This window comes from Anomaloglossus baeobatrachus, chromosome 3 (genome assembly GCF_048569485.1).
Source record: "Anomaloglossus baeobatrachus isolate aAnoBae1 chromosome 3, aAnoBae1.hap1, whole genome shotgun sequence".
Taxonomy (NCBI): domain Eukaryota; kingdom Metazoa; phylum Chordata; class Amphibia; order Anura; family Aromobatidae; genus Anomaloglossus; species Anomaloglossus baeobatrachus.
In genome coordinates, this window is record NC_134355.1 from 60,324,476 (window position 1) to 60,350,962 (window position 26,487).

A 26,487-nucleotide genomic window follows, 5' to 3' on the forward strand; every position below is an offset into this window, starting at 1 on the left:
GAGAGGGGGTCGAGGGCAGTCAGGTTCCCAATCCTCTCCTCCACAGCCCGCCGCCGGTCCGCAACTGCCCGCCCGGCACCTGCAGCTCTCCAATGTCGCGTGTCTCAGGCCCTGCCGCCCTCAGCGGCCTGTCCGGTCCCAGTCCTGGAGGGCACTCCAAGCGTGTCCCAGTGGGGGTAGTCAGAAAATGGGAGTCTCTCCCCTCTCAGGGTGCTCTGGGGACGCGGATGGGGGAGCCAGACGATCGCAGTTTTCTTCTGGGAGCAGGATGTCCATAGATAGCTCAGGAGCTCCCACATCCACGTCTGCCCCCGACAGCGGCCATTTTGGACTCCCCATACTTGGTTATGGTTAAGTTCGGTTGGGACGGTTCCCAGGAAACAGGTTAAAATTTGGAGGGGACAGCTCTGTGACATTTGTCAGCCCCGAGTTGGAGTGGTGTGTGGCGCCCCAGGACCTGGTCGCCACAACAGTGTTGCCCCCTCAAAAGGGTTAATACTGAGCCTGGAGGTAATTGGGGAAATCATTGGCCAGTAGGTACCAACATCCAACGTAGTTTCTCCCTCAGGCCAGCAAAGGGAGCTCTGAACCTGGAGTTCCAGGGAGCATTCCTCAAGTCTGACCTGAGGGAGGAGTTAGTGTTCAGTCTGAGAGGGAAGCTGTAGAGTGAAGACGCAGAGTTGTGCTGTCCTGTGGAACTGGGGCCTGGAGCTGGAATAGCTTGGCCCAGTGAAGCAGGATTGGCAGAGAGGCACAGAAGAGACTTAAACATCGGAGTCTGTGGTTGCCAGGGTGTAAAATACTTCCCTGGTAGCTGAATCCGAAGGGCAGGAGATCTTCAAGCACCTGGCCCATAAGCAACCTGAAGGTACAGCTGCACCACCAGGGCCCGGTGTGGACTGCAGTAGAGAAGCACCAGAGAGGGCCTGCGCAGCCTACCATACAGGGAGAGGGAAGAACCACCAGTCCCAGCAGCAAGAGGGCCATTGCTAACCCAAAGTGCAGGGTCCTATGAAATCAAAGAAAGAACAGGGAGTAGGCCTCATACTCAACTGGCCAAAAAGATACCTCAGTTACTTCCAGGCCGGCCGGAGCCCTCTACCGCCTGTAACGGTCTCCCAGGACTAACCGTTTGCACAGTAAAAGAGGAGAAGGTAAAGAGACTGTTGTTTGTGTCCGGTCCTTTCACCGCCCTGTCGGCCCTGCATTACACCGCAACTACATCGACACTTACAAGCACCAACAGTGTTCCCGGGGCACCGCTCCACCTGTGGGGAGCAGGACCATCCAAGCTGCCATTCCAACAGCCCCGGAGGCCCCATACAGCAGCGGCGGCTTAATAGCCGCAAACCACAGGTGGCGTCACGAATATTACAAACTTTAATCACCCCCAAGTCACCAGCCATATTAATTGACCCCACCAGGGTACGGAGTCGGGCCCAGCCACCACTGACGATCCCCGGACGAGTCTGGCCCGGCACCGGGTGTCCCATAGCCCTGGGGTGGGCGAGTCAACTTTGGCGTCACGAACAGGATAACGTGCCCGGCGCCCACCGGGTACTGTGCGCCTTTGAAAAGACTGTGTTTTTTACTGAAAATTGCCACCGCCATTAGCGCTGCTGAGCGCAGGAAGAAAGGGGGCGTGCCCGAAAAAGAGCGCGAAGGGAGCGCGCCAGCAGAGCAGAGGGTCGTTAACCCCGCGCTACCCAGAAGAGATTTGAAAAAGAGAGCGGAGCCTGGTAAGGTCCACTAAGGGGGAGGAAAGATGTCCGACGCCGAGGAAGGGCAGGTGGGTGCTGTAGCCCAAGACGTCGCGGCACCGGCCGATCCACTCCCAGTCGTCGTCGCCCCAGCCCCCGCTGCAGCGCCTGTAATGCCGCTCACCATGCCATACCTTCCGGGAGCGGACTGGCTACCGCAGTATTCCGGGGAGTCACATACCCTGAGCGACTTCAGAGAAAGGCTGCACAGCTTGTTTAGAGTGTATCCTCTAACTGAGAGCCAGAAGGTGGGCATATTAATGGGGCAGCTAGCCGGCGCGGCCCAGCGTGAAGTGAAGTCCTGGCCTGATACAGATAAAGGGACAGCAACCCAGATACTGGCTAAGTTAAAGAGTACTTTTGACACCCGCACCGCAGCAGAAATAAAAATGAGATTCTTTGGGTGCAAGCAACGGGCCACAGACAGCATACGGGACTATGCCTTAAACTTGCAGGAGGCCCTGAGAGCAGTTAAACAGGTGGACCCAGAGAGTGTACGTGAAGAAGACAAACACCTAACTGAGCAGTTTATAGAAGGGCTCCTGTCAGACGCCCACAGGACCCAGCTGCGTATCATGGTCCTGCAGAACCCTGCTCTGGACTTTGCAAAGTTTAAGGACCAGGCCATTCGGGTACTGAGGGAATCTACACCAAATGACCCAGTACCCCTTCGGCCACTTGCTATCACGTACCCGGATGTAGTGCCTGCAACCCGAGCCACTGCAGGGGCCGAGGCGCAGTCCCTGAATAAAGATCCCGCTGCCGAGCTCAGACAACAGGTCCAGGAGCTGACCAAGACTGTGGCTGCCCTTGCAAAGACCGTGCAGTCTCTACAAGTGACCCCATCGCCTGCAAGAATCGAGTTGGCCTCCAGTCCAGATGACGTCCCGTGGATACGGCAGAGGAGGATTCCGCCGACCCGAGGAAAAGACACAGACCGATATGATTCAGCTGGACAACCGATCTGCCGCCGCTGCAGCCAGGCCACATAGCGAGGTACTGTCCTTTAAATGGGCCGACCCTGGGGCCAGGAGCCAACCCCCAGGTGTAAGAAATCCCGGCTCAACCCCCAGTCGCAGCAAGTATGTGGGAGGACGCCCGGTCCTGCCTATTGTGCTGGATGGGATCCCTCTGAATGCCCTCCTGGATACGGGGTCCCAGGTAACAACCATCCCTTATAAACTGTACCAACGATATTGGGCTGATTCAGACATTGACCATGGCCCAGATGATGATTTAACAATTGTGGCCAGTAATGGTCAGCCCTTGCCTCAAATTGGGTATAAGAAAGTAACCATTAAAGTGGGGCTTGTAGAATTGCCATGTCAGGGGGTGATAATTGTCGATATTGATCGCAAAGAATCTAACCCACTGCTAACCATTGGTACAAATGTGATGGAAAATTGTCTTGCCGAAGTGATCATTTTGTTGAAGCAGGCATCCGAAAATGCCAGCTCCGGGCAGCAGCGTGCCCTACAGAGGGAGATCAGAGCCCTGATGAGAAGGCAGCAGGTAGAGCTGGCCGGAGGAGAAATTGGCAGTGTAAGGGTAAGTGACCCTCTCCCCATTGCAATTCCCCCAAAAAGTGAAATGTTGATATGGTGTCGGGCAGCAATAGGCCTCAAGGGTCAAGATTACCAGGCCCTGGTGGAACCTGTGTATTCAGACAGTAGGCCTGGAGTCCTGATAGCCAGAGGGGTAGCAGACGTCCGCAAGGGAAGAGTGCCCGTCCGCGTCCTGAATTGTGGGGAGGAGGAAGCCAAATTGCCCCGGTAAGCCACTGTAGCAAAACTGTACACTGTCAGTAACTATACCATCAAAGCAGTGGAACCCTTGATCCCGTCCGACCAGGCGGAAGACAATGGCTCCAAGGGACAGCTGGAGGACTGGTGCCAAAAATTGCATGTGGGCACCGACTCCACCCCCTCACACCAAAAGCATGGGGTTTACCGGGTGGTACAGGAATACGAGCGGGTCTTCAGCAAACACCCCCTAGATTTTGGGCAGGTGAAAGGGGTTAAACATCAAATTCCCACGGGTGATCATCATCCCATTAAAGAGAGATACCGCCCTGTACCCCCAGCACAATATCAGCGTGCCAAAGAAATGTTACGGGAAATGAAGGAGGCTGGGGTTATCAGAGATAGTTGTAGCCCCTGGGCAGCTCCACTAGTGCTCGTAAAGAAAAAAGATGTCACAATGAGAATGTGTGTTGACTACAGGCAAATTAACCGCATTAGGCTATGTGCGCACTTACCGGATTTTGCTGCGGATTTTTTGCGGTTTTGCTGCATGTTTCGCTGCAGAAAATGTTCATAACATCTCTGCAGTGAATCACCAGCAAAACCTATGGGCAAAAAAAATCCTGTGCGCACTAGGCGGAATTTGACAGCTGCATGTTTTGCTGCGGGATTCCCGCAGCAAAAACAATTGCATGTCAATTCTTTTCCGCACGTCGCTGCGGGATTTCACTACATTGACTTCAATGTTAATCGTGAAATCCCGCAGGGAATAACGCAGGAAGCAAATTCTGTGCGGTTCACTGCGTTTTCCTGCGTTATTCCCTGCGGTATTTCGCGGTTTACCTCCGGTAATGTACATCGCCTGTCTGCGGTTTTGCAGGGAAGTGATGTCATTACAGGAAGAGGAAGCCGTGCAGAGAGTAAACAAACACAGATCACACACACATATCAGACACACACAGACATCACAGACATAGAACACAGACACAGACACATAGAACACACATAGAAAGAAAACGGAAATATAGAAAACAAAGAACGTGGGCTCCGCTGCATATTTACCGTCCAGCCGAGGTAAGCACACAGCGGCGGCCCGGTATTCTCAGGCTGGGGAGGGAGAGGGGCAGGGTTAATGTCCCCCGCCTCACTCCCTCTCCCGCAGCCGAGAATATCAGCCGCAGCTGCCCCGGGACTGTCGCATGCATTATGCGGCAGCACCGGCGTGTCCCCGGCTCTGGCTCTTCCTGCCGCCGTGTAGCAGTGGCGGTCAGGGTGATACAAGGGATTAATGGTGGTGGATCACCGCCATTAACTCCAGGCTTGATCATGGCAGCGTCTATGAGACAGCTGACATGATCAACCCGTAAGTAAAGTGAATAAAACACACACACAGAAAAATCCTTTATTTTAAATAAAACAAACAAGCCTCGTTCACCATTTTATTAACCCCTCCCGCACCAAAGCTCCGGCGTAATCCACAGCTCCGACGTCCTGCGCTGCTTACATCCAGCCGCGACTGTCACAGACACAGCGCTGAATGAATGCAGCAGACAGCAGAGGTAATTACCGGTCATTTCCCACGGCCGGTAATGTGAACTCACTGCCGACCGTGGGAAATGTAGCGATCTGTCCTCTATCTATCTATCTATCTATCTATCTATCTATCCCTCTATCTGTCTGTCTATCTATCTATCCCTCTATCTATTCTTCTGTCTATCTATCTACTATCTCAGAATTAAATGACTTTTTTTTTTTCTTCAATGTGCTTTATTGCATTGAATGCAATAAAGCACATCCCAACCCGCACGCGGCAAAACCGCGGCAATACCGTGGTGAAATCGCGGCAAACCGCATGCGGTTTTCGGGTGCTGTTTGCCGCGGTTCTTTACCGCGGGTGCGGTAATCTTTGAGAGCATGCGGAATTTTCTCAAGAAAATTCCATTTCCCAGTGCGCACATAGCCTTACACATAAAGATGCATATCCACTACCCAGAATAGAGGAGTCACTATCAGCCTTAAAATCAGCTAATTATTTCTCTACCTTGAATCTCACCAGTGGGTATTGGCAGGTTCCCGTGGCAGAGGCGGACAAGGAGAAGACTGCATTCATGACACCAATGGGCCTCTGCGAGTTCAACTGTATGCCATTCGGGCTCTGCAACGCCCCAGGAACATTTCAGAGATTGATGGAGTGCTGCTTGGGCCATTACAACTTTGAAACCGTGCTATTGTACCTGGATGATGTCATAGTCTACTCCAAGACCTATGAAGACCACCTGAGGCACTTAGCAGAAGTGTTCGAGTCCTTGTCAGAGTATGGCCTGAAGATAAAGCCGTCCAAATGTCACCTCTTGAAGCCAAAGGTACAGTACCTGGGTCATGTGGTCAGCGCAGAAGGTGTGGCACCTGATCCAGAGAAAGTCACAGTAATCAAGGACTGGCCAAGACCCACCACGGTAAAGGAGGTGCGGCAGTTCCTTGGGCTGGTGGGCTACTACCGAAGGTTCATTGATGGTTTCACAAAGATAGCAGCGCCTCTTCAAGATCTCCTGGTGGACCAGCCAAAGAAGGCTAAGAAGCAAAGCCCTCTATTTGAATGGAACAGCCAAATAGAAGCATCCTTTGTCCGGCTGAAAATGGCTCTCACTGGAGAAGAAATTCTGGCCTACCCTGACTACAGCCAGTCGTTTGTACTGTACACAGACGCCAGCAACGTGGGATGGAAGCAGTTCTGTCCCAGGTGCAGGGAGGCAGAGAGAAGGTGATAGCTTACGCCAGTAGGAAGCTTCGTCCCACAGAAAGGAATCCAGAAAACTACAGTTCCTTCAAGCTGGAGTTCATCGCGATCGTCTGGGCAGTGACTGACCACTTCAAGCACTATCTGGCGTCGGCCAAGTTTACCATCTTCACGGACAACAATCCATTGACTCACCTGGCAACAGCTAAGCTAGGTGCACTAGAACAGCGGTGGATGGCTCGACTGTCCAACTTTGACTTTACCATCAAGTACCGGGCTGGCAAGAAGAATAACAATGCGGATGCGCTGTCCAGAATGCCTCACTTACTTGAGTCTGGAGAACACCTGGATTAACTGGAAGAGATAGAGTTACCAGCTTTCCATGGACAAGGTGTCTCCCAGTGTGAGCATGTTGGAAGAAGAAAGCGCTCGAGTCAGCAAGAGGTTTCTATCAAACCATTACTCCACCATAAATGGGAAGAAACCCAGGACAGTGACCCGGCTGTCCGATTAGTTAAAGAAAAGCTGGCACAAGCCGAAACCAATCTTGGTCCCGATGCTCCACCAGAAGCCCAACAGCTGTGGAAGGAGAGGGGAAAACTGTTTCTCTACAAAGGCAAGCTCTGCAAGAGATATGTCAACTGGTGAACGAATGAAGTCATCTGGCAGATAGTGGTCCCACAGAGGGATGCTCCAATGGTCCTAGCAGCTTACCATGACAGAGCAGGACACTTCGGGTGGAAGCAGTTGGAGGTCCTACTCCGTGATCGGTTCTACTGGGTGCACATGAGAAAGGCAGTCGAGAAGTGGTGCAGAGACTGTGGTCCATGTAACCTGAGGCGGAAGGATGATACCAGCCAGAGGTCTCCCCTACAGCCAATTGTCACGAAGCAGTCCCTAGAGTTGGTGGCCCTGGACCACGTGAAGTTAACACCAAGCCAGTCAGGCTATGTTTACGCCCTCACCATTGTGGACCATTACTCTCGTTTCCTGGTAGTAGTGCCTGTGAAAGACCAGACAGCCAGAACAGCAGCTCGAGCATTTCAAGCATACTTTTGTCGACTTCACGGTTATCCTGAAAGGGTACTGACTGATCAAGGTCCTGCATTCGAGGCAGAAGTGTTCTAAGAGTTCTGTAACAAGTATGGCTGTAAGAAAATAAGAACAACACCGTACCATCACCAAACCAATGGATTGTGCGAGAAAATGAACCATGTGGTTATTGATATGCTCAAGACTCTACCTCTGGAAGAAAGAAACCAATGGCCAGAGAAGTTACCAGATCTAGTGGACTTGTACCCCAGTAATGTAATTGTAATATCCCAGTAAACTCGACCAACTGCAGCCCTGCTTACCTGATGCGAGCAAGACCTTGCAAGTTACCTGTAGACTTTGAAATGGGAACTGTGTCACCTGAAGCGGTTCAAGAGACAGAAGATTGGGATACAGAGCGACAACAACAGTACCGCAAAGTTCAGGAATGCGTGGAAAAGAACCTGTCCCAAGCCAGAATGAGACAAGAAAAGAACTACAATCAAACAGCCCCACCAACTCCCTTAGCACCTGGAGAACAGGTCCTCAAGAAAAAGCGGAGAACGCATAAATTAGATGATCAGTGGGAGAATGAACCCTACACCATTATTCCCTCCAATTTTGACAATAGTGTGTCTCATAAGCAAAGATGAAGGCAAGACCTATCAAGCAGTTTCTAGAGACCGCCTGAAAGTGTGCCCTGAACGGTGCAAAATCCAAAAAGAAGTAGAAGAAGTACAAGAAAGTCCCCAAATTCAAGAAAAAGAGGAAGAGATGATCCAAACAATACTTGGAAAGTTCCCTAAAACATGGACCCGAATAAATAATGCTATAGTGGTACCAGTATTGACATTCCCGCAAATGGTCGAACCAGCAGCAGAAGAGGTCCCGGATCCACCTGAAGACAAGTCGGTCCCAACAATAGATGTCCCGCCAGCAGTGGAACAGGAGAATCAACCGCCTGCCAGTGGTGAACCTGTCGTACCCTTGGCGAATCTAAGACCCCGTAGGTAACCATCAGGTATACCTGTCAGGGTTAGGCCTACCAGTAGCACTGAAGTAGCAGACACTCCAAGTAGTCAGGGACAAACACCAGAGCTACGCAGGTCCCAACGCAGCCCTCGGGGACAGCCCCCTCCAAGGTATAGAACATAGAAAATAGAATACCTAACAGAGTGTAAATAGTTATGTGAAAATGTCTTGTATGTAATGTTTTATTTTAGGTGATTAAGTAAATGGACAATTGGGCCACTGGACTATGGGTGGCCAACACTTTAATTGTACATATACATAGTTAGCACCAGTGTGCTCAACACCCCAGAAGAAAAACCCGTCCGGCGTGCATACAAAAGGGGTCATCGATGCTCTGACGTACGCCCAGAGCCTACGTTGGGGGTTTTATCGCGGCGGGTCCCCCATGGAGCAGTGTAATGGACACCCGGCAGGGAGCCACACTAGACTCTTATAGTTGTTATTTAAGTTGTAACATTTAAGAAAATGTGCCTCCCACAATGGGATGAAATGTTCTGACATGTTCTGTTTTTTGTTTTCTTCAGTCCGGGAGTACTGAGTTTAACTAAGGGGGAGTGTGGCGCCCCAGGACCTGGTCGCCACAACAGTGTTGCCCCCTCAAAAGGGTTAATACTGAGCCTGGAGGTAATTGGGGAAATCATTGGCCAGTAGGTACCAACATCCAACGTAGTTTCTCCCTCAGGCCAGCAGAGGGAGCTCTGAACCTGGAGTTCCAGGGAGCATTCCTCAAGTCTGACCTGAGGGAGGAGTTAGTGTTCAGTCTGAGAGGGAAGCTGTAGAGTGAAGACGCAGAGTTGTGCTGTCCTGTGGAACTGGGGCCTGGAGCTGGAATAGCTTGGCCCAGTGAAGCAGGATTGGCAGAGAGGCACAGAAGAGACTTAAACATCGGAGTCTGTGGTTGCCAGGGTGTAAAATACTTCCCTGGTAGCTGAATCCGAAGGGCAGGAGATCTTCAAGCACCTGGCCCATAAGCAACCTGAAGGTACAGCTGCACCACCAGGGCCGGTGTGGACTGCAGTAGAGAAGCACCAGAGAGGGCCTGCGCAGCCTACCATACAGGGAGAGGGAAGAACCACCAGTCCCAGCAGCAAGAGGGCCATTGCTAACCCAAAGTGCAGGGTCCTATGAAAGCAAAGAAAGAACAGGGAGTAGGCCTCATACTCAACTGGCCAAAAAGATACCTCAGTTACTTCCAGGCCGGCCGGAGCCCTCTACCGCCTGTAACGGTCATCCAGGACTAACCGTTTGCACAGTAAAAGAGGAGAAGGTAAAGAGACTGTTGTTTGTGTCCGGTCCTTTCACCGCCCTGTCGGCCCTGCATTACACCGCAACTACATTGACACTTACAAGCACCAACAGTGTCCCCGGGGCACCGCTCCACCTGTGGGGAGCAGGACCATCCAAGCTGCCATTCCATGAGCCCCGGAGGCCCCATACAGCAGCGGCGGCTTAATAGCCGCAAACCACAGGTGACGTTACGAATAATACAAACTTTAACCACCCCCAAGTCACCAGCCATATTAATTGACCCCACCAGGGTACGGAGTCGGGCCCAGCCACCACTGACGATCCCCGGACTAGTCCGGCCCGGCACCGGGTGTCCCATAGCCCTGGGGTGGGCGAGTCAGGTGCGACTGGGGATGGTATTCTGGTGCTGTTCAGTGGTTCAGGCCATCCAGGATCTCCTCAGAGCAAAGGTTATAGTTATGATGGTTATCAGTTTGAGTATGTTCTTAGATGTAATTAATAAAGGCTTCTGTGGCCGTATATTTCTATTGTCAGTCAGCGTTTTGTGTGGATATTGTGCGTGGGACACTTTACAATACCCTAGTCATGGTCATAGACCGCTCTATGAAAGCAATTCTGCTTCTCCTCATCAACAGACCATCTTCTTCTGGGCTGCTCCATTGACTAGGCATGACTGCCGACGTCATGCTGACTGACAGCCGGCTACCCGCAGTTAGGCTACTTTCACACATCAGCATTTTTGCATTAGTGTTTGGATACCAAAACCAGGAAAAGAACTTACGGAGAAAAACAATAATTGAAAGATTGACACCTCTTCTATGTTTTGAAGACACTCCTGGTTTTGGCATCCAAATACTGACTAAACACTGAGTCAAAAATACTGAAAGAGGCCTTAGGCATAAAATGTGACATCCATTTTCATACATACACAGACACGGACACACGTAGACCCATTAAAATCAATGGGCTTGCACACACGTCCGTGTTTTAACACGAACTATGTGTTCATGTGGAGCACACGTCTGTCAGTGTGCTCCACACAGCAACATGTCCGTTTTCTGCAGGCAGCACGGATATCACATGGACCGCACACTGACGTGATCCGTGTGACATCAGTGTGACATGTATCTGAGGAAACACATGTCCCTGAGAAATAAATGTATTTTTATACTTACCTGTCTTCGGCGCTGCTGTCACACTTGCTTCTGGGCCTGCTCATTATGCTCATGAATATTCTCTGCACTGACTGTGGACCTGGAAGCAATTCTGATAGTAGCGCAGGAGACAGGTAAGTATACAAGTTTGTGCTGTCCATGTGCTATCCGGTTGTCACATGGATAGCACACGAACAGCACATGGAACACACACACGGACGGACATACCGTACTTACAGTTCTTACACCACGGATGCTGCAATTTTTTGCACAGACGTGTGAAGGGGGCCTTATGCAGCGAGGAGCCGGCTGTCATTCAGCATTGACTCCCTGTCAACATAGCAGAGCAATTTGACATCAGTGGAAGCCACAGAATCGCCAGCACTAGTCGCCTGTGACCGCTCTGTGTCGGCAAAGATCGGCGCCAGGCAGAATGGGCAAGTAAACAATTACTTGCCTGTTAGTTTTTTAGGCGCATATAAAATAGTCCCAGACAACCTCTTTAAGGTTCAGCCATCATTTCCAAAAGACCCCAAAAATGAGAGCTTTAATCTGATTGGTTGCTAAACTTATAAGATAAAGGATAACACAGGTTTTGAAAAAAACATGGCTGGTATCCTCCAGAAACTGAGCCACACTTGTCCACGGGTTGTGACTGTATCACAAATTAGCTACATTAAATAAAGCTGAAGTGCAATACCAGTCACAACCTGTGGACACGTGTGGTGCTGCTTCTGGAAAAATTCAGTTATGTTGTTGTAATCCTCTAAATGAAAAAAATTAGTGTCTTTCTTTATTAGCCTGCCATGATCATTTATGTCGATTTTATTTTTTGGGGGCTGTAAACTTCAGCTTTATATTATAGCAGAAGTCGGCAGTGAACAACAGCTGTAGAACGGCAGGAAGCCTAAATCACCTCTACAGTGTTTCATTAGATTTTGAGACAAGAACAGCATTGTGGTATAAAACCTTACACCAAAAATCAGCAGCTTGTCAATTAAAGTATGTGGCTTGGTAACTGGAACTTTATCTGTATTTGTTTATTTTACCCCAAAAAATGGAAACTTGGGCCCGGTATGCAACACGCAAAGAAGGTGACTTTTCGTGAGACTGTAATGGGATCAACAATTCAGACTGCATCATTAATGTAGAAATGGATTTGAATATTGCTTCAGCACTTGCCCACAAGGGGGCAGTGACAGACTGTGCAATCACAAACACAGAGGTGGGAAATCCCCTACTGCAGCTTGTGTGTTTGAACCAGGAAGAAAAAGTGCGGGAAGGTTGTTCAGCCCCGGAGCTCAGCGAGAAGAGAGCTGCGTGTGGTCTCCCTGAACAGAGGGCTCTTTTGCCACCGGAGTCTTGGAGGAATCACCCTGTGGAAGTGGTTCCTGCCATCCCCGGACTGCAGAGCATCGCGCCCGGAGTGCATATCCAGGGGCTGTGACAACTTGACTGCAGAGCATCGCACCCTGAGTGCAAGTGCAGGGGCCGTGACCTCCCTTCTTCTGCTCGGCGTGCCCCGGGACTAAAAGACTGACTAGAATCCGTTACCAGCGGGAGAAGATCAAAGGAAAAGACCGAGGAGCTGCATCCCTTCAGCGCTGCACCGGGACCCATCATCGTGAGACTCCAGGCCTGCGACGTGGGAACGGCATCTTCTTCTGGGATAGACTGGTACGTGATTGTAGGGAAAGTTAGGGAAAGTTGCCGCCATTTCTTTGTTGTTTTTTTCTCTTTTCTTTTTTTTTTTTTCCTCCTTGCTGCGTACCCGGAAGGAGTGAAGATCCGGGGACTCCACTATACACATGTGCGCAGATAGTTCAGTTGATTGTGTTATAAATATGTTTCCTAGTAAAGAAATGTTACTACCGGTAAAATCTGAGTATGGGGATTTTGTTGGAATAGAGCATACACACACACCCGCGGCCCTACCACCGGTCGCTTCAAGACTCCACAAGGTTTTATATTTATTGTATGGGAACAGGAGAAGTAGTAAGGGATGTATGAGAGGAAATCAAGTAATAAACTCCACAGTGACAATCGACTGATCAATGGCATGCAATTATAACAAACAAATTTCTTTATGTTATCTTAAGCCCAGTCCTTCCAAGCGGGAGGACCGCGTCACAATGCTCAGACCCAGCTGTTGGCTCTCCCAACCAGAACGTGTGAGCTGCATAGAAATACTCAGGTCAGGAGAGCCACTGGCCAGTCCAAGGATTGTGATGCGGTTATTGTGACGCCCTGGGCAAGCCAGGGGTCACAGGTAAAGACACCACCACACCCTACACCCCAGCTAGGAACACCAAAGCTAACCTAAATTCCTTGTTGCCTTCCTCCAGGGGCTGATGTCCACACCAGGGGGTGGCCCAGGCGGTTGGCTCCGCCCACCGAGGAGTTCACAGCCCTGGAGGCGGGAAAACCAGGCAGTTGAAGCCAGACTAGGGTCTGAGGTAGAGTCAAGCTAGGGAGGAGGAAGTAGAAGGAAGTGGTAGAGGAGCTTGAGAGAGGAGTTAAAGTGGAAGACTAAGTGAGAGTAGTGACAGAAAAAGGAACAGTTAAGCAAGCCTGAAGTTGTTCCGGGTGTGTGCCCCGGACTGAGACAGCAAGGTCAGCAGACGGCGGTGACTGTCTGCAGGGGAGACTGCTTGGAGGTTGCTGGAAGGACCGCGGACGGGTGGTGGCCCGGCGGTACCGGAGCGTATACGAAGAGCAGTCAGCACCAGTGGCAGGGGCCTTTCGGATCCCGGCAAGGCTAGGAGTCGCCGTGAATTTGCCAAATCCGTTAGTGAAGGGGACCTCTGGGTCTCCCAACAACCAAGTCCCGATTGAAGGCAACAGTCCAACCGTTGGAGAGATACACCGCCACCGCCAGGGCACCAGTTTCTCAGGGCCAGCGCCTGCGGGCAAAGTAGGGCTCCTCCGGCCCATATCCAAGCCGGGGAGCGGGTTACCGGTGGGAACCCATCGCAACCATCATCATCTTAGGTGCAGGAAAAGGGACCGTCACCATCAACTACTGGGGAAAAGCAAGTGCAGCCGTCCGTGGGAACAGTCTTTCCAGCCATGTGATTTACCGAGAACTGTGTCATCGTCTCAGGCTGAGTGAGTACCACAGTGCCGTGAGACACAGCGCTGCCCCCGCGTCCCTGCACCCCACCAAGCCCTGCATCACCCACCTCATCACTGGGCCCCGGGACAACTACCCCCTACCCACGGGGGGGAGAACCAACAATTTTGCTGCTCCCTGTCACCGCTCCCGGGATCCCCATACAGAGCAGCGGTGGTGTCCACACAATCACCACAACCGTGGGTGGCGTCACGGACAATAAACAATCCCCAAAACCAATCCCCTTTCACTCACGGGCGAGGAGCGCCGCTCGAGTCCCCGGGATCCGGCCCATCGCTCGAGCCACCCATCGCAGCAGCCACAGCGGCAGCCGGACCCGAGCAGTGGGAGAGCGCGGCGTCCCCTCCTCCGCCCGCGACATTATCGGGCGAGTCATATGGCCATGTGACTGCGCCATTAACTGCAGTACAAAGTTTGTGCTGTGACCCCCTCTTACCTCCTGGTGAAGAGGACGGAGCTATTTGTGCTCAATTGACCTATGACAGGAGACACCACAGATTCAGTCTCAAGATTCCCAGAGGTGTCACTTACACTTCCAAAGTGCTCTAAAATACTTGAACATTGAGAATGGAGCTGTGGTGTCCTGTCATGGGTCAGATTGGGCACAAATAACCCCATCCTCCTCAGGAGGTGAGGGACAGGTGAGGGGGGGAATCACCAGCATAAGCTCTGCTTATGAGGATTATTATTATATTATTATTTTTATATTATATTATTATTATTATAGCAAACAAATAAATTCAGTTCCCAAAGAAGTAATTTAAAAATGTGTGTGTGTGTGTATATATACTGTATATATATTATATATATACACATACATATATATTACTGTGTATATATATGGGTATGTGAATAAATAAAGTACCACAAGTACAGTATTTGTAGAAGACGTCAGCATGAGATGGATTAATTTGAGAAGATCTGCTTGGGGGGAGAAAGGATTTTACACTTCATATTTGACAAACCTTTATTGATGTAGTCATATGCAGAATCCATGTGTTTTTTACCTGCAGATTTTCTTCATTGAATGCAATTCTATGGGGGAAATCTGCCCATTAGACTCATGTATATGTTGCAGATTTGGAACTCACAGCGCAGGGAAGTATACGCTGCCCATAAAGAAGTACAGTGGGCAGGAGATTTCTATAAATCCCATCCACTTTGCTGGACTCTACTTTACATTCTGCGACATCACTAGCGATCTCTAGGCTGCGGGTTTGTGACTGTGCGTCTGCTAGTGTGAACAGTGCTCTCTGCAAGCCACCAGTGTGCAGTTTTACCATCCAGCCATCACCTCCTCCATATTTAGAAGTGAGTGTGAATGGTTCCACCTGCACCTGTGTTGCCTCCACCTAGTGGGGGTTTAGCACATGCGTAAAATGACCTATGTGCGATCCGAAAAATCGCACTTGCGATCTAGAATTTCACATCGTTAACGAGATCGCTAGCGATGTCGCAGCATGTAAAGTACCCTTAGGCTATGTGCGCACTCTGTGTAATTTCATGCGTTTACGCAGCATATTGCATTGCAACGTAAACGCATGCGTCCTGCGTCCCCATGAAGATTGTGCAAAGTCCATCCGAACGTTGCGTTTGAGAGCGCATCGATTTGCATGCAATTTTGATCCAAATCGCTGCGCTCAAAAAATAACATTTCACTTATTTTGTGCGCTTTTGATGCTGCTCCCATTCTGTCTATGGGAGAGTCAGCATCCCGAGCGCATGAAATCGGCATCTATTCTGCAGACACACTGCATCCATTACGCCGTTTTTCTGCAGCGATTTGAAGCGCACATGCACTGCCAAATCCCTGCAGATTTTTCAGCATGGACACTACGCAACGTGCGCACGTAGTCTAAGACGCTGCATTTTTTGACTGAGCAAAAATACTCAGCATCAAAAACCTTCCTCAAAGTTATCAGTGGAAAGTCTGATACTTACTTGCAGTCATAATGATCCACAGGTGGGGTGATGAGATTATACTGACCGGGATCTGTGTTTACGTCCTGCAAATGAGTCAAGAAATAGGTATCGTCAGAGCTACAAGAATATAATGTGCGTTTTTTACCTGCGGATTTTCCCGCATCTAATACAGCCTTTGTGGAAAATCTGCAGAGAAAACTCAGCGTATGAGAAATTGACATGTTGTGGATATGAAAAACACACCGCAGGTCAGTTTATGCTGAGTAAAAAGAAAGAAAAGCGCACTGTGCAAAAGATTTCTATAAATCCCATTCACTTTGCTGGAACATACGCTGAGTTTTAAAGCACTGAAAACACAAAGCATCAAAAACTCCCCAAATACTGCTCATGGATCATAGCCCAAGAGTTTATTACCAACATGAGAAAGATCTACTATAGTATCCGCAAACCTCGGTGAGGAAGAACTGTACTTTCCATATGCCATTAATTTCATACAGAGGCTTACTGAATCTGTATGAATTAGGCTGTTTAGGCCACGTACACACGTTGAGTATTTGGTGAGGTTTTTACCTCAGTATCTGTAAGGCCACACTCACATGCTGAGTATTTCAAATACTGAGGTAAAAAACTCAAATACTCAACGTTTGCTGCACGTTGCTCTCATAATCTCCCGCCTTGACTACTGCAACATCCTCCTCTGTGGTCTCCCTGCTTACCCGCTCGCCCCTCTCCAGTCCATCCTTAATTCTGCTGCCCGAATGATCCACCTCTCTCCTCAATACCACCCTGCTTATCCTCTCTGCAAATCCCTCCATTGGCTGCCAATCTTCCATCATATCCAATTCAAACTACTAACACTGACCTACAAAGCCATCCATAATCTGTCTCCTCCGTATATCTCCTAACTAATCTCTCGCTACACACCAAAACGTAATCTCCAGTCCTCCCAAGATCTCTTGCTCTCCTCCTCTCTCATTCGCTCCTCACGCAATCGACTCCAAGACTTCTCCCGAGCATCCCCAGTCTCCTGGAACTCGCTGCCTCAACACGTCAGACTATCTACTCCACTTGCAAACTTCAAACGGAACCTAAAAACTCATCTGTTCAGAAATACCTATAACCTTCAATAACCTCACTGCTTCACCACCGCGCGGAGCTGCCGCCCCACCACCCTGCGGAGCTGCCGCCCCACCACCCTGCGGAGCTGCCGCCCAACCTACACCCCACCTACTGTCTCCTCCCCAAAATCTTTTAGAATGTAAGCCCGCAAGGGCAGGGCCCTCTTCCCTCTGTACTAGTCTGTCTATTGAAACTTGTATATGTATTCTGTATGTAACCCCCTTCTCATGTACAGCACCATGGAATCAACGGGGCTCTATAAATAAATAATAATAATAATAATAATAGTGGCCTTACAGATCCTGAGGTAAAATGCTCACCAAATACTCAGCATGTACACATGACCTTACAGATCCTGAGGTAAAATGCTCACCAAATACTCAGCATGTACACATGACCTTACAGATACTGAGGTAAACAACTCTCGAAATACTCAACGTGTGCACGTGGCATAACAGATAGTTATATCTTCTGTGGTGGTTTTTCATGCAGATTTCAGGTATTATTGGCCTGAAAAACACATTGTGTGCACATCGCTGTAAACTTCTTTTTTTCGGCCACCTGGCCGTACCCCAGTGATGCAGAACGTTTCACAAATATGTCATAGTGATTGACCGTACGTTGTGTTCCTGTACAGTAAGCATAGCTTTTCTATTAGTATATAGTTTACCTTTATTGTTACCATAGGCATGAATGACTCCATGCTTCCAGGCCCCAATACAAAAACTAGAACAGGGCCACTCCCCACCCACCTTATGTCATTTATAATAATGGTGTCATATTTGGGCCCTTGTAGGAGCTCCATCATGGGTGCTACTGCTCCCTCTACCCCTGCTGAAATGACACCCCTGATATGTATAGAAATAATAAGCTCCTAAAAGGAAAAATAGAAGTTAGTATATCAGAAGAACACAGGCAACGCTCAATAAAGCAGGATTGCTGGCACTCAACATGTTTCGTCTGATATTTGTAGCTCTGCCTGGAGGAAAAAGTGACATTAAATATGTCTGTCTTTTATTTACCAAGTGAAGGGAGAAATAGGACACAGGGATACAGCTGTAAGGAAAGGTGAAAAGGTTCGCTCGCTAATATGGCTCCAGCTGACAACTGGACTCTCAGCAATATAAAATAGCCCTTGGCTACAAGAATCTATAATTTATGAAGGGTACTGTGCCGTCCAGCCGGTATTTCACCAAGGATTGCAATATCTGCAGCTTGTTATAAGCTACAGTAGCGGAGGGCGTATATATATGTATTGATCCCAAACACAACAATCATTTAGTAGAATGTATCTAGTATAATATCTATGAAATAAAATTAGCAATAGGTTTTATAGCAATGTACTTGTAGAATGGCGCATTGCGGTAGTCGTGGGCGAGGGAATTTACCCCGGCACACCGGCACTCTACATAGCAGACATAGCCCTAGCGGGGTGTGTGGACTCCGGTAGTGTGGGTCGTGTGATGTGCAGGCCACATGCTACCGCTGTCACCGGCCGGCCAGGACCAACAAGCCAATTGGGACACAAACAGTACATTACTGCATAGTTTCAACACTTTTTCAGTTACAACATTACACAGAAGAAAGAGGGCATAACACAGTATGTTTGCATTTAACCACACCTTGTCAGACACAGGTCAAGTTTCCACAGAGTTGCATTCATTATTTCTAGTCCTGAAAGGCGCAGTGCAACCAGTCCAACACACCAGTACAGTAGTGACGTTCCCCTTCCCTACAGTGGCTCCAGATCCAGTCTCTATATAGGTGCAGTTATCCCCAGAGTAAGGCCTTAGGCATCTGGTTGTCTATGGAAATCCATTTGGGTCATGGACTATGCTTACAAATCACTAAACGTCACTCAACTCCTGGCTCTGACTGCACTATGGATCCAATTACCTGGGGTCGCTCAATCCGAGGGTAGCTCTTTTGCCATCTTGATGTTCTCATCTGTTCCCCTCCGGTCTCTCTCCTCCCGCGACAAATCACCCAATGCACACAGCCTCGACAGTCGGCAGACTATTCATCCGATGTTATTCACACACGGTCCCTCTTAGCTACTACTCCCAAGAACACTGTCTAACAGGAACCGCCACCTTTTTCTTTATTTGACCCCTCCCAGGATGGGCTAGTCCTAACATTAAAGGGAACCTGTCACCAGGGTTTTCCCATTTAAAGTGCGGTCACCACCAGTAGACCCTTATATACAGCATTCTAGAATACTGCATATAAGTGCCCCAGCCGATCAGTATAACATAAAAAGACCCTTTATTACTCATCTGCGGAGTGATCCAGTCCAATGGGTGTTGCTAATCTTGATCCGGCACCTCCTCTCTGCTTGTGAACGCCGTTCTCTTTCCCTGCTTTGTGTGGATGACGCGTAACTACTTCATCCACACAGGGTCCTCCATTACGCTCCTGCTCACTCTCACTTCTCTCTTTACAGCTGAGGGAGTCCCCACATAGCCCTCATATATACAGTGTGAGGCCCCACATAGCCTCCTAAATACAGCATGAGCCCCCACGTATTCCCCTATATACAGTATGAGCCCACACATAGCCCAATAGTATGAATCAGCTCACCGTGGAAAAAGCTCAGTCTTGATTTCGTCCTGGAGCACGGACAGGCACTGCCACAGCCCAAAATAATGCAAAAGATGAGGATGTCCAGCTCTTCAGGCAAAAAAATCACGTCTTTATTTTATCATGCAGACACAAAGAATGACATGACCAGCACAACGCGTTTCAGGTGAAAGCACTCACCCTTAATCATGATCAAGGGTGAGTGCTTTCACCTGAAACGCGTTGTGCTGGTCATGTCATTCTTTGTGTCTGCATGATAAAATAAAGACGTGATTTTTTTGCCTGAAGAGCTGGACATCCTCATCTTTTCCACACATAGCCCCCTAATTAACAGATGAGCACTCATATATCCCCCTATATGCAGCATAATCCCGCAAATAGCTCCCTACATACTGTATGAGCCAACATACAGCCCCCTATATACAGTATGAGCTCCACAGAGCCACTCTATATACCGTATGAGTGCCCACATAGCCTCCTATATTCATTTTTACCCTCACATAGCCTCATATATACATTATAAGCCCCACATTGCCTCCTAAATACAGAATGAGCTGTCACAAAGCCTCCTATATATTTTTATGAGCTCCCATGTACATTTTTGAGTCCCCACATAGCACTTCCATACAGTATGAGCCCCACTTGGCCTCATATATACAACATAAGCACCACATAGCCTCCTATATACTTTACCCCCAAATATACATTTCTGAGGCCCCCAAAACCCTCTATATACATTATGAGCCCCACACAGCCTCCTACATACATGCAAACATCCCATGCACATACAAAAACACCACATACACCGCTCCCGTTCCCCCGGCGCTTTTCTCTGGCTTCCGGTGCACTGACGCTCCGCACAGGGCTTCACACTGGTGGAAAACAGAGCCAGCAGCCTCTCCACCACCAATGTGTTCACCGATGTCTGCATCCTGTGGATGCAAGCAGCGGTGACATTGGGAGGCAGACGGGCCGCGGGGGAGGGCATGGCCCGGACCTCAGTCCACTGTTTTCATCCCTTCGGCTGTCTTGGTCCATGGGATGGACTTTGCCCAGCGCTGGCCTAGTAGCATCATCCAACTGCAATTCTCCTACTGAGTGTTGTCTCCAGCAGGTCCAATATTCACCACCGTCAAGAGCAGGTTTTTATACGGTATTTCAATGGGTGCCAAAGAATAGTTACCATCCGGATTCAGTGCAGTTATTAACATAGGAAACTGTATATGACCTTGTTTAATTTTTCAATGATTGATCTACAAAAACAGATGTCACACGGAAGTCAAAAACAGACATGAGATGGGATACAGACTGCATATGGATGAAAAATTGTCGATTTTTTTGTACGCTTGTGTGAAGTTAGATTACATCAGACTGGGGCACAATCACTGTACGGCCACACATTTTCTGACTAACGCATTCTGAACAAGAGGTGCAAAGCATCTGAGTATGTATATATACGGAGTACTCTATCATGGAGAAAACAAACACCTACTAGATATTGTATAGCATACAGCAATATACAGATTAATGTAATGTAATTACCAATTCATCTTACCTTATCCTTCACCCCGAGGAGGACAGCACTTCTGGATGTGCTGCGGAATGAAGAAGGACGTGGAAGTTGTTCCACCAGATCACGAAATTCGGAAAACTTATAGCAGCCGGGTAATAAAGCGTCTCCAGATCCAGCTGTGCTCAAGGGCTTTTTCCGTCCTTGCCCTTTGAAGCTGTATGTTTGCTGAACAGGATTAAGTTTTGCATCTTGGATAAAATCACGGACATTATAAGTCCCTGGATGAGGGGATTCCTGATGACACAAAGAAAATTAAGATTTTCTGGTGTGTGTATGTATATATATATATATATATATATATATATATATATATATATTATATATATATATATATATATATATATATATATATATATATATATTTATTTATATTATTTATATATTATATTATATTATATATATATAATATATAAATATATATATATATATATATATATATATATATATATATACACACAAACACACATATATAATGCTCAGCATAAATGAGTACACGCTAAACAGATATGTTAGAAAATCTTTAGTTTCCTTTCAGAAAAACACTGCAAAATACTTCCAGAAATGCAGAATATTGATTGCACGCAAGATACCGTATGTTATTTTGCACACTCAAACTCTCCTACCATGTTTCCTTGAAAGTAAGACAGGGTCTTATATTATTTGTTGCTCTGAAAGAGGCGTTAGGGTTTATTTTCAGGGGGTGTCTTATATAGTTTGTTTTTTGGGGGGGGGGGTCTGCTTTCTTTGATGAAGTGGTGATGGCCAACTCACTGAATGAATTTAAGAGAGGAATGGATGCTTTTCTTGATAGCAAAAGTATAGAAGGTTATAAATATCATAATCTTACAGGTAGATAGAAGAGCGACCAAGATTATTAGAGGAATGGGTGGGCTGCAATACCAAGACAGGTTATTAAACTTGGGGTTATTTAGTTTGGAAAAACAAAGGCTTAGGGGGGATCTAATCACAATGTATAAACATATGAGGGGACAGTACAGAGACCTTTCCAAAGATCTCTTTACACCTAGGCCTGCGACTGGAACACGGGGGCATCCGCTACGTCTTGAGGAAAGAAGGTTTAATCATAATCACAGACGAGGATTCTTTACTGTACGAGCAGTGAGACTATGGAACTCTCTGCCGCATGAGGTTGTAATGAGTGATTCCCTACTAACATTTAAGCAGAGCCTGGACGCCTTTCTTGAAAAATTTAATATTACCAGTTATGTATATTAGATTTTATGACAGGGTGTTGATCCAGGGAACTAGTCTGATTGCCGTATGTGGAGTCAGGAAGGAATTTTTTTCCCCATTGGAGCTTATTTGACACATTGTTTTTTTTTGCCTTCCTCTGGATCAACATGTTAGGCTACAGGTTGAACTAGATGGACTTAGGGGTACTTTGCACGCTGCGACATCGCAAGCCGATGCTGCGATTCCGAGCGCGATAGTCCCCGCCCCCGTCGCAGCTGCGATATCCTTGTGATAGCTGCCGTAGCGAACATTATCGCTACGGCAGCTTCACATGGACTCGCCTGTCCTGGGACGTCACTCTGGCCGGCGACCCGCCTCCTTATTAAGGGGGCGGGTCGTGCGGCGTCACTGCGATGTCACACGGCAGGCGGCCAATAGGAGCGGAGGGGCGGATATGAGCGGGATGTAAACATCCCGCCCACCTCCTTCCTGCCGCATATCCTACGGAAGCCGCGGTGACGCCAGTAGGAGATGTTCCTCGCTCCTGCGACTTCACACACAGCGATGTGTGCTGCTGCAGTAGCGAGGGACAACATCGGACCGTCGCGTCAGCGTAATTATGGATTACGCCAACACTACACCGATGATACGATTACGACGCTTTTGCGCTCGTTAATCGTATCATCGAACCTTTACACACTAAGATGTCGCATGCGATGCCGGAAGTACGTCATTTTCAATTTGACCCCACCGACATCGCACCTGCGATGTCGTAGTGTGCAAAGCCCGCCTCAGAGTCTCCCTTCAACCTTAAAAACTATGAAACTATGAAAGTGACCTGCTGTATTCTTTGACTTTTTTAGCTGCTCGAACACTTCCTTATGATATCACAAATTTTTGGAGTAGGGCTTATATGTTAAGCATACTCAAAAAGTCCTAAAAATTATACTAGGGCTTATTTTCGGGGTAGGTATTATTTTTGGGGAAACGGTAGCAAGTTCATTCAAGACCATGTTGCAAAAATGAGTACATCCCAATAAAAGTCTTAGGTGCGTCATGTCCCTGCAGAAATTTCTGCAGGGATTTGACAGCTCATGTGCTCGTCAAATCGCTGCAGAAACACTGCATAATGAATGCAGTATTTCTGCAGAAAAAAAGCCGATTTCATGCTCTCTGGATGCAGCCTCTGCCATAGACAGAGCAGGACCTGCATCCAAAGCGCACGGAATAATTGACATGTTGCTTTTTAGAACGCAGCGATTTGGAACAAAATGTTGGCATCCAAATCGCTGCGCTCTTAAACGCAACGTGCGCACGTCTCATGCACAATCTTCATAGATTGTGCAGGGGACACAGGTCGCATGCATTTACACTGCGGTGCAATACGCAGCATAAATGCATGATATTCGGCAATGTGCGTATGAGCCCTAATTCATTAAATAGTTGTCCAGCAGACAGTAAATTATATCAGAGCATTACTTAACAAAAAATATTCCTCCCCATTTCATTCTGTCAGCAATGGTATCTCATGGAAGAGAAATGTCACCAGATGTGAGAAAGGAAATAATTTTGTTACACAAGAAAAGTAAAGGCAATATGAAGATCAGCAAAGCTTTAATTATATGTCAGATACTGGAGAGAAAAAAAGTGAAACAAAAATTCAACAAAGATGGAACTGCAGCCATCTCACAGAGACCTCCAGGATAACCACAGTATCATGAATTCACAGATTTTCTGCTGTATACTGAAAGAAAAGGTGCCACCATCACTTGATAGACGTGCGCTTTTCCCACATGACAAAAAAACACACATCTAAGGCCACTTTTGTATTTCTGAAGAACAGGGTGAAAGTGAATTTGTGTCCAAGGGTCTCCTGATCTGAACCCAACCGAACACCTAATTCTGAAGAAATAAGATGGAATAGAAAAAGATAGATGTTGTAGTGTGTCATCAACTTCTTCATTCCATGCCTAGAAGACATGGTGCTAGCCTTAATTCTTTGAGGTGAGACAAAATACTAGAGGTAGTGGGGTTTTATGTGGTGTGTACTAATTTTTGCATCAACTAATCAGAGTAAAACTGAAGTTTTAATGGAAGAGAAAGGGTTCTGGTACTGACTGTTAGGGATCTCACAACCTTTAGTTGTGAGATCGGATGTATACTTTCTGAAATACAGGCAAGTAAAGTTTATGAAATGCACTGTTATTTGATTGATAGCAGCTACAGAATATCTAATAGGTGGGTCGGGTTTTGCTAGTTATTCCCACCCCTGTCTGCTGCCTGTCCTTCCTCTCCCCTGTTCTTCCTCCATCCTTCCTTCGCCTGTAATAACAGAGACAAGGGGAGGAAGTACAGGCAGGTAGACAGGGGCTGGAATAACTAGCTAAACCCGACCCACCCATTAGATATTCTGTAGCTCCTATCAATCAAATAACAGTGCATTTCACAAACTTTACTTGCCTATATTTCAGAAAGTATACATCCAATCTTACAACTAAAGGTATGTATAGAATCAGCATGATAGCCCCAGTATAGCACTGGCTTTAGTTTACATATGAATATATTCATGGTTGGCCCTTTTCAAGACAATTGGCTGCAGCAGAAGCCTCTCCCCTCTGCCCAGTCTGCAGTAAGACAAATAGTGTTGAGCCCCAACTTCTCAACTAAGGGGTCATATCTTAAACCAGGAATCAGATGAAAATCCAACTGATAATCAGGAGACTAGCCCTCATGTTTTCTACAGAATTTCACGCCAGAATTCCTCATGAAAACAGTGAATCAACTTCGTGAGAAAAAGAAGAAACTCGTTCTATTGCTCCGCATGAGTTTGGAGTCTCTGTGATCATAAGGGCTGAGGATGGAGTTGTAACAGCAATCTACCAGGAGACTCCGATCCCACGTGGGTCACCAGCCACCAGTTTCCCCTTTCATAATTGTTTTTCTGCAGACTTCTGCTTTCTCACTTATTTTTGTTACGGAGATTGCATTGTTTCCTCTATTTTTGTCAGCTGGGGATGAACTAGTAGCACCGGATCACTGTATTTAGAAATGATCTTGTCATCACTCCAAAGTGAAGGTCACTAGGTTTCTTTTTGCTGTCAAACTTGCTGTCTCTGCCCATTGTCGACTGTTTCTGTCTCTAGCAGCTGAGACACACTGAGTCATGTTACAGGAAGTCGGTGGCGAGTATTTATCTCTCTACAGGAAATAGGGTCTTTATCACTCTGCGCCTGCAGAGAGGAGGACTTTCAGTACAGGGCAGGCAAGTCATTGGACAGTGGCTGGAGCAATACAAGAAAATGAGGCAAAGAAAGCTCCAACACCTATAATGCTGGCAGGATTCTGGAGAAGTTGAAACACCCAATTAGGCTAGGGCTAACATGAGCGTATAAAATATCGATGCCATTCTGATCCAGAAAAAGTGGGATGATTTTTTTTCTCACTTATCACCCTTATACTCTCCGTGTGCAATCTGTTTTTTTTACTTTGCAACGATTAATCTTTTACAGGACCATTTAGGCAATGTTGAGTATTTGGTTGCAGAAATTTCTGCACCATTTCTGCATTTTTGCCATGTTTTCAGTGTGCTTTTGATGCGCTTTTTGCATTCGTTTTCTATGCATTCTGGGGTGGAAAAAACGCTGCAAAAAATGACATGCTGCAGATTTATTTCTGCACCAAATCTGCATGAGGAAAAAAGCAACATGTGCACAAAACTTCAGGATTATCATTGACTTTGCTGGCATAAGGATTTACTTGCAGCTTTGTGACAAAACTGCACTAAAAAAAGCATTAAGGCTATGTGCACACATTGCGTAGTGTCCGTGCTGAAAAATCTGCAACGATTTAGCAGTGCATGTGCGCTTCAAATCGCTGCAGAAACACTGTGTAATGGATGCAGTGTGTCTGCAGAATAGATGCCGATTTCATTGCGCTCTGGATGCTGCCTCTCCCATAGGGTGGAAACACATCTATGCGAGTAAAATCGGTCCGACTGGGCTGAAAAAATACTCGGCTGATTTTAGTTCACGTTAGGTGCGAGTGCAACGCAAGTGCGATGCTTTTTCTGAATAAATTAATGATTTTACTAGCGTGTGTAATGCGTGTGTAATGCGTATTTTTTACTATGTCATCTGCCATTCAGCGCTGCTACATGGCCGCTGACAGCAGACACAGACAGCCATGTAGCAGAGCTGAATGGCAGATGACAGCAGACACAGAAAGAGCCGCACAATCAGAATGAACTCGGGTGAACTTCAC

General features: G+C 47.6%; 1 protein-coding gene across 1 annotated transcript in view; it reads right to left on the reverse strand.

Annotated features, from left to right (window-relative positions):
- STPG4 (sperm-tail PG-rich repeat containing 4) overlaps nucleotides 1-26,487 on the reverse strand; it is a 172,279-nt gene that overhangs the window by 109,692 nt on the left and 36,100 nt on the right. The window contains exons 3-4 of the mRNA XM_075341441.1: nucleotides 21,016-21,267; nucleotides 15,780-15,844 (exon numbers count right to left, since the gene is read on the reverse strand). Of these exons, the coding sequence (XP_075197556.1) occupies nucleotides 15,780-15,844; nucleotides 21,016-21,267 (317 nt within the window). The remainder of the gene's footprint in view (nucleotides 1-15,779; nucleotides 15,845-21,015; nucleotides 21,268-26,487) is intronic.